At 43.0% G+C, this 8678-nt stretch overlaps 1 protein-coding gene across 1 annotated transcript; it reads right to left on the bottom strand.

Annotated features, from left to right (window-relative positions):
- Nucleotides 1-525: 525 nt before the first annotated feature.
- On the bottom strand, nucleotides 526-7913 carry LOC130020444 (tripartite motif-containing protein 60-like). Its single transcript, XM_056111056.1, has 4 exons — nucleotides 7831-7913; nucleotides 7432-7496; nucleotides 4248-4331; nucleotides 526-1937 (listed from the first exon to the last, which is right to left on the bottom strand). Exons 1-4 carry the CDS (start codon nucleotides 7911-7913, stop codon nucleotides 526-528), a joined length of 1644 nt encoding a protein of 547 aa, XP_055967031.1.
- Between the last annotated feature and the right edge of the window lie 765 nt (nucleotides 7914-8678).

Below are 8678 nucleotides of genomic sequence, written 5' to 3'. Positions count from 1 at the left end.
CTCTCCGAGAGAGGCGGAGGAATCGAACTCGGGTCGGCCATGTTGGCTGTGTGCAAGACAAACGCCCTACCCACTGTGCTAGGTATCAGTAGATAACAGTAGATATCACACACGTACACACACACACACACACACACACACACTCACACACACACTCAAACAGAATGTGTATATGCATTTACCAACTTGAGACTGAGGAAGACACACAGTGTATTACTGAAAATTGAGGTAACCTTGATAAAAATTAAAATTCATGGCCTCTAGAGCATACGCACTGTCCACTACTGAAAAAAAGTTTCAAATGACAAGTCTTACAATAGTTTCTTTTTTAAGCAAGATAGCTTTTATTGAATGAAACTTGCTTAGAAAGAGGTGAGAGGAGAGAAAGAGGGGAAATGTGCTCGAGAGAGAACACAAGCTGCTCCAGAGTGGAAGAAGCAAGCAAAGAGACACACAAGCAAGCAAGCAGGATACTTGTTCAAGGGAGAACATGGGCTTGAAGAGCAAGCCTACAAATCATTTTTATTATTCAGAATCTCTTGCTGGACATATCCTCAGAGGTTGGGGGTCAGTTCCAGTATAGAAATAAGGCCAAACTGCATCCAGAAAACAAACTTTAAAGGTATACAGATGAGATTTGTCACTCAAATTGTAAAAGGAAACTTCACCCAAATCACAGTCTAAAAAAATACCAATCTTTGTAGGCATTACGACTGGGAAGAGATCGATTTTTTGAGTCCCCAACGCAACATAATCATCCACATCCCATCGTCCAACACCCCATAATCCATCTTGTACTGAAAAAGCTTGATTCGGTGCTTGATTCCTCCCGAGAAAAGTCTCTTTACAGACACCCACGATCCATCCAACTTTGTCCTTCACTTCCACCTGCCAGTAGTGCCTGCCAGCATTATAACCCTTGGAACCCAGAACAGCTGGGAAGAGGTAGAATCTCCATGGGCTATGAGTTGACTTTTGCCGTGTTCTTCCATATCGAACCGTTTTCCTATCTTCTGAGACAGTCAGATCATGATGTGCTGTTTCTGGATCTAGAAACACATCTACCTCAAATCGCTCGATGATTCTGTTTAGACCAGAATACTGGGGTGGCAAATGGTAACTGTATTCCTTTAACTGGAGTGAAAAAGGCTCAGGGGACTTTAAGTTTTGATAGGCATGATAGATCCAGTTAATGTCTGTCAGTAATGCCAGGGCTGATTTGCTCTTTATGCCCTGTAACAGACGTTTTAATGTCGAGGTATACTCGGAACACTGTGTTCGGGTTTCACGCAGTTTGGTCTCAAAAGCCATTTCCTCCTCTTCTAACTGCTGAAGAAGAGTTTCTCGCTCATTTTGAAGACAGAATTTAAGCCGCTCACATTCAGACTCTATTTCGTCTCTTGCATGTTCTACCTGTTTTTTCAACTCCAAGGCTCTTCTGGTTTGTATAATCCTGACTTTTTCTAGTCGTCTCACTTTTTTCTTCCATGACTCAATGCACTGCTCCAATCTTTTCTTATAATAGGGAGCAGCCCTCTCGACAGGCCAGATGTGATGTTTCTTGTGGTCGGGGGAGAAGCTGCACTGTGAGCATAAAACCTCCAGGTCTTGCTGACAGAAAAAGGCCAACACTAGATTATGCTTTTTACAAACAACCTTTTCTTTCTGCTTCCTCCTCTTGCTTCTTCTTTTCTGGAGCAGCTTAGCAGCTTCAGTCAAATTACCCAGTTGGGTGTTCCTCCTGAATTTCTTTCCTGGAAAGCACATTCGACAAATAGGGCAGGGAAAAATATCCTTTAGGTCCTCCCAGAACTTGTTGATGCAAGAGAAACAGAAGTTGTGGCCACAGTTAATGGTCACTGGGTTCTTCAAGTAGTCGTTACAGAGGAAACAGCTAGCTCCTGCCTGGAGGTCTTCCAGGGCTGTCTCCATCTCCACTGAAATAAAGACCAAAGTGGGAAGGTGGTATGACCTTTTGCTCTCTAGAAGACAAAACCCAGTGAACAGTGAATATCCTCCTATAGATATCGCGAAATGACCAGTTTTCAGTTTCACTGGCTTGACATGTTAATGGCAGCCTCTACACATCTGTTTATCCTTTAGCCCGTTACCTTTAGAACGTTTGTTGTCAAAAATACTCCCACAGGCTATATATAGTCGATCGAATACTGGACTGTGTCAGCTGAGCTGCTGGCCTTAGCACTGGATGATGTGAATGATGGCTTTCTTATTCAGGAAAATAGCCTCAAGTCCAAGACTAAATCCTCCTAAATCCTCCTAAAGAGTGAGAAAAACATTATGTTAAAATACCGTTCAATAAGTACTGAAGTATTAAAATGTTCACATAAGAATCGAATACAAACACTAAGATTGTTGAGCAGAAATTCTTTTTAAAAATACATAAGATATTCATGATTGTAGCAATTCACTTCACATATTTTTATAGTTTGAGGGTCACAATTTGTGGTGTGGAGTCAGAGAGACAATACAGTGAGTAGGGTGCTTGCCTTGTATGCAGCAAACCTGACCAGATCCTATCTCCAGCATCCCATAGGGTCCCCAGAGCCCTACGAGAAATGATGCCTGAGCACAGAACTAGGAGTCAGCCCCAAAGACTTCCAGGTGTGGTCCAAAACCATGCAAAATTAGAAAAACAAAAAAGAAAACCCAAACAATTGGTGGTGCTCTGAAGGTCATACCCACCCTGGGGTCAGCCTCTCTGCCCACTGTACTATCACCTCCTGCACTTTCTCTGCCTAGGATCTAGGGATGGACAGTGCAGGACTCCTAGCTGTGCTGGGGCTGGGAGAACCCTGAACACCAGGTCTATGTGGGTCTGACAGTTCTGAGCTCGCCTAGTACCACCAGTGCAGATCATTTGGGTCCAGCTCCTGACATAGTCCACTCACCCCGCCCTTAGAATATCTAGCTGTTGGTCCCTCCTACGCTGTATGGAAGAGCCGGCTTGCAGAACTCGGAAAATGAGCATTTTTGATAAAATGTAAACTTAAATAAAGGTAAAGGTAAAGGCCCTCCCGTTGATCCTCGATTTGCTCGAGCGGGCCCAGTAACGTCTCCATTGGAGACTTTGTTGTTACTGTGTCTGGCATATCGAATACTCTCGGTAGCTTGCCGGGCTCTCCGAGAGGGGCGGAGGAATCGAACTCGGGTCGGCCATGTTGGCCGCTTGTAAGGCGAACGCCCTACCCGCTGTGCTATCGCTCCAGCCTTAAACTTAAATATTTTCTGTAAATTTAACACACCGAGACCTTTTTTAACCTCACACAACTGTCCATCTAATGCGCGGAGCCTGCGATGTGACTTTGCCCTTATTACAATATTTTGGTGGGACCTTCCAATACCTATAATAGATTGTCAAATGCCTGAAGTGGAAATGGCCTCCAGCTTGCTTATTTTTTTTCACCCGGGCAAATGATTAAAAAGCATTTCAGCAAAGAATTAAGGAAAGAAAGAGAGCCTGGGGTAGAGAACTTACACCCCAAAGGACCCACCACAGACTGCTCATCTATCAAGCTGAAACCATCACTCAGATTTTTGTGAGCATTAATAATAGCATAAACTGACACTGGACATAGCCAACAAGCGAGACTGGGGGGAGGGGTATCTCAAAGGTCCACATGGGGGCTACTTCGTGTGCCACACTCTTCCTTCTTACCTATCACCACAGGCCCATGCCCTATCTCCTACCCCCACCCCCCACCCCTGTCTCCCGCCCCGCCTCCCCGCCCCGCCACCCTGCCTCATTGAGTCTAATCTTTTCAAGCCCATGTGTACCAATATCTCCAGACTGTCTTGTTTTGGGGACACATCCTGCTGTGTCCAGGGCTTACTCTTGACCATATAATCAGAGATGGGAGACCATAAGAGGTTCGGGGTATAGAACCCATGTTGACTGTGTGCTCTGTTCACTGATAGTACTCAGTTCACTGTACTATTACTCCAGACATGGGCTCACATTGGCTCTCTCTTCATCCTTAACACGCCTACCCTCAGATCTGTCCAACTCAAAATCATGTTCCAGTTTGCACCTCTACCATCTCTTCAAGAGACCTCACTAAGACTGAGTTTCGTTTCAATAACAACTCCCCACATTCTGGATCAGATCAAAATCTTGCTTAATTAAGGTACCCAGCATCCCGACCTAATGCTCCCAAGAGCCACCCCAGACACAAGAGACCCAGCGGGATCAACGTGAAGCTAGCTCCAGCACACCCAAGAACACTCACCACAGTGGACCTGCAAGAAGGGTCGGTGCAGCCCCTGTCCGGCAAGAAGCAGCAGGAACCTCAGATTCAGGTCCAGAGGTGGATCTGAAATCAAAATCCCAGGAGACTAAATATGCGAGAGCTATAAGCCCATGACACAGTCTGGACCAAGATTGGCTGTAACTCCGGAAAAGGGTGAGTCAATGACCCACCCTAGAGCTATAAGCCCATGACACAGTCTGGACCACGATTGGCTGTAACTCCGGAAAAGGGTGAGTCAATGACCCACCCTACCAGCCAGTGAGGGAGGGAAGAGATCCTGGCACACCTAGAGGCATTTTCTCCTCTGCTATCATTTTGTTGTTAATTGCATTCAATCTCTTGAGGTGCAGTTTTTAGGTTTCTTCCTATTTTTCAGCCCCGTGAGCAATTTGGGATTAAAAGGAAGGTTGAAGGTTGGGTTGGTCTTTCTCTTCCTTCCTTCCTTCCTTCCTTCCTTCCTTCCTTCCTTCCTTCCTTCCTTCCTTCCTCTGTCTGTGTCTCTCTTTTTTTTTCTGTTTATTTTTTTTGGTTTGTTTTTCTTTGAATCCCCTGAAGGTGAATTTTTCAAAATTACATTGCCACACCCTCATTTCATACACTGAAGGATTACATTTTGGAATGAAAGAGGTACATTTCCAGCAAGGAACTCTTCACATCTTAATAGACAGAACTGCCAGACCCAGTAAATTCTGCCCCGCTCTGGCTCTCTGAAATCTTCTGAGAAACTGTCACAGTAAAATTTTACTTAGTTGAATAAACCAGAGGTTAAAACATCTTTAAGACTCAAGAAATCAGCACAGGTCGAACTTAAAAGTTATTGGTTTGGTTTACATCTCAACGGGGAGGGTCTGGATGTATAAAAGATGAAAAACTCTTTGTTGAGACTGAACAATAGGCAATAATCTTGCTGCCCCAAGAACTTGCAACCTTGAGAATTTCGGTTTAGACTTGTTCTGTTTTGTTTGGGGGTCACACCCCTCTGTGCTTTTTTACCCTCCACTTGCTAGGATAGAACCAAATAGTCTCCCAAATGAAAGCATCTCTGCAGCCCTTTGAGCCACCTCCAGACCCAGGAGTTTTTAATAGGGATAAAAGCCAATGAACAAGATATGATAACCTTTGTGGCTGGAGCAGTAGCATAAAGGTTAGGGCGTTTGACTTGCACGCGGCCGACCCAGATTGGATTCCCAGCATCCCATATGGTCCCCTGAGCACCACCATGGCTAATTCCTGAGTGCAAGCCAGGAGTAGCCCCTGTGCATCGCTGGGTGTGACCCAAAAAGAGAAAAAAAAGATATGATAACCTTGAATTTTGCATGGATGACAGGATACATCAGGAAATAGACCTTTATTGCCATTAAGAGATCTAGGATGAGCGGTTGAACACGAGTGTAAGTGAGCGTACACTCAACTATTAAAGACGTGACTTCCAAAGTAAAATATGGCCATGGCCACATAACAGATTAGTGAAATATCTGACATTTTTCTCAAAATTCAATCTGGAAATCCGAAGATACCCTAATTCAGTCGGGCAACTACCATCTACCATAAAGTAGTGGTCCAAGCTAGGACTACTAGGAAGAGAATCTATGAAACTGAGTCACCAACCTTTCCATTGTGCTCTCTCTGATGGCCCTCCCATTCAAGCATCCTTCCTGTCTCTACTCTCAATAAACTGTTACTTCTTGGCAACTTTTCTTTCTTGTATTCAATTTTTGGTGGGCCTGGAAAATCCAGGATTACTGGACATCTCATTCACACCAAACTTTATGGGCAACAATGTTCTCAAAATAGCTCTTTTGCCTGAAAGGTTACAACAAGAGATTTTTATTTATTTATTTATTTGGGAATTTGGACCACACCAACTGGTGCTCAAAAGAGTGTCACTTCTAGCTTTGTGCTCAGTGTTTGAGGAAGCATGGGGTACCTGTGGTTGAACCTTGACCTCCTGCATGCAAAGCATGTGCTCAACGCTTTGAGCTGTCTTTTCAGATCCTCAAAAGAAAATTGTATTGAAGTGATGCATGCTGAAAGCAGACTATAGCGTGAACACAATGACTGCTCAATACCTCTATTGCAAACTACAACACCCTTGAGGAAAGTGAGCAAAAGGGAATGCCCTACCACAGAGGCAGGGTGGGGTTGGGGGGAGGGGGGTGGGCTACTGGGATCATTGGTGGTGGAGAATGGGCACTGGTGGAAGGATGGGTACTGATCATTGTATAACTGAAACCCAAGCAGGAAAGTTTGTAAGTCTACAGCTGTACCTCATGGTGTTTCACTAATTAAAAAAAAAAAAGAAAGAAAAGTGTGTGTAGGGTTGAGGAGGGTCAATAAAAAAATAGTGTATCAGATAAAATTTCTTGTTTCGAACACCGTCAGCAGAGGTTCAATCTCTATTTACACATAGGGTCCCTCAACACTGCCAGGGAATTACTGAGCACAGCTGGGTGTGGTCCAAAAACCAAAAAGAAAAGGGAACAGGGAGCACAGTTTTAGAAAGGGTGGGTTGCAGGCTGTGTGCCTGGGGTGATCAGTTAATTCTTTAAAGTGATGATTTCCCAAGAGAATTTCTTTTTTAACTTTTTTAAATTGATTGTAAATTACAATATGTTAAAGATGGTTTCTCATGCACATAATTCCGATACAGTGTACCCACCCCCTCCTCCAAAGAACCCCAGCACCCTTCCATTTCAAACCCCCACCAACACTGAACTTTGTGGATTAATTTTTTAGTTGTGTTGCCTTAGGCCCTTTTTTTACCACTTTTCTGTATATCTTTAAGCCCCACACCTGAGATCTATCTGTATCAATTCTTTTTCCCTCTGATTGACTTCACTCAGCATGAAATCCTCTATTTCTATCCATGTTGTTGCAAATTGTATGATTTTGTTCTTTCTTTGAGCTATGTAGTATTCCATTGTGTAAATATACCACAATTTCTTAATCCAGTCATCTGTAGTTGAACATCTGTGTTGTTTCAATATCTTGGCTATTGCATTAAGTGAGGCAATGAACATAGGTGGGCATATATCCGCTCAGAGTAAGGTTTCTGTGTTTTGGGGATAGATGCCAAAAAGTGGCATTGCTGGTAGTTCTATTCTTATTTATTGCATTGACCTCCATTTTTTTCCATAAAGACTAAAACAGGTCACATTCCCACCAACAGTGAATGAAGGGTATTTTCTGACCACAACTCCACCGACATTGGCTTTTGTCAGACTTTCACTGTAATGGCAAAACAGATTTCTGATTATGTTTTACACCCTCTTTTCCTTTAGAACAAGAAAGGAGGTCTTTTTAATATCTGAAACCCTACCTAAAGTGATTCTGTTTTCTAACATTGAACTTACTTCTTAAATTAAGCTTGTGTAGAGGTGGTTTCCAGGTTCATTAGATGTCAAAAAGAATTGCGTTGCTTTTGTTTTTTAATGCTACATATTTTGAAAATTGTTTTGGAAATTTTAAAATGCATTTTATTATAGAAAGTTCTTAATAGTCTGCCCACAATAGTCCCTCAGCATGAAGTTCCCTTTATTTTAAAGACAAAGCAATTTAGTACATCTTGTTTTCAAAAAACTGCCTTGCGATGTTGGGCTGCATCTTCCAAGTCAGTCCAACATGGATGGTGCCCTCAATTTTCATCTTCTAGAAGGAAGCCTTTCCACGACGCAGCAAACTGCAGACTCGAGATGACATTTCCTTTTGCTGTTCTGGACCTCCTTTTACTAATAGTACAACCTAAAAAAATGCAAACACTAACAAAACCTGAACACAGCAGCACAGAACAGCACGTGATCATTCCGAGAACAACCAAGTTCTGAAGTCAAGGCTAAGAGACTTTCCTTGCTTCTGTGGTTCTAGTAGAAAAACCTCTGTATCCTCCCTGTCAAGATATTGTCTGTCATTCATCCCACAGCCTGGAAGAAGTTAAACTTTTTATTATTTTCTGACTCATTTGCATGTTTATATTTTTTGTGTTTCGTTGTTTGGAGGGCCTACCTTATGTGCTCAGGTCCTGACTCTGTGCTCAGAGGTCATTCCTGGCAGGGCTCAGGAGACCATAGAGAGTGCTGGGAATTGAACCTAGGTCAATTGAGTAAAAGGCAAGCACCTACCTGTTGTCCTATTTCTTTGGCCTGACTTTGTTTTATCTTTATTACAGTTCAGGTCCATTGTTTACAATAGTATTAACATTTATTATACAAAGTCACTGTATCCTACCACCCCCAAAATGCCCAAGGTAACTGTCCCTATGTAATTTTTTCTCTTCTCTCTCCTTCAACCATTTAGTAGTCTGAGTTTTGCAATCCAAAGCCAAGGACTTGTTGTTCCTTGATGCTGTATCTAACTTTGTTTTTTCCTTCCTGTATGCCACAGCTGAGTGATGCCATCTGGGAATTCCCTTCT

This window comes from Sorex fumeus, unplaced genomic scaffold (genome assembly GCF_029834395.1).
Source record: "Sorex fumeus unplaced genomic scaffold, SorFum_2.1 ptg000012l, whole genome shotgun sequence".
NCBI lineage: Eukaryota > Metazoa > Chordata > Mammalia > Eulipotyphla > Soricidae > Sorex > Sorex fumeus.
Note: the sequence above shows the minus strand (reverse complement) of the source record. Positions and strands in the feature narration are given on the sequence as shown.

What these genes read in the sequence shown, in the direction of transcription:
- LOC130020444 (XM_056111056.1), bottom strand. Translation starts at nt 7,913, where the DNA reads ATGAAAATTGAGGGCACCATCCATGTTGGACTGACTTGGAAGATGCAG. An exon ending in CAGTTTTTTGAAAACAAGAT is followed by an intron (nt 7,497 to 7,830) that starts GTACTAAATTGC and finishes TTGCCATTACAG; the next exon opens with TGAAAGTCTGACAAAAGCCA. An exon ending in ATACCCTTCATTCACTGTTG is followed by an intron (nt 4,332 to 7,431) that starts GTGGGAATGTGA and finishes TTTTGATTTCAG; the next exon opens with ATCCACCTCTGGACCTGAAT.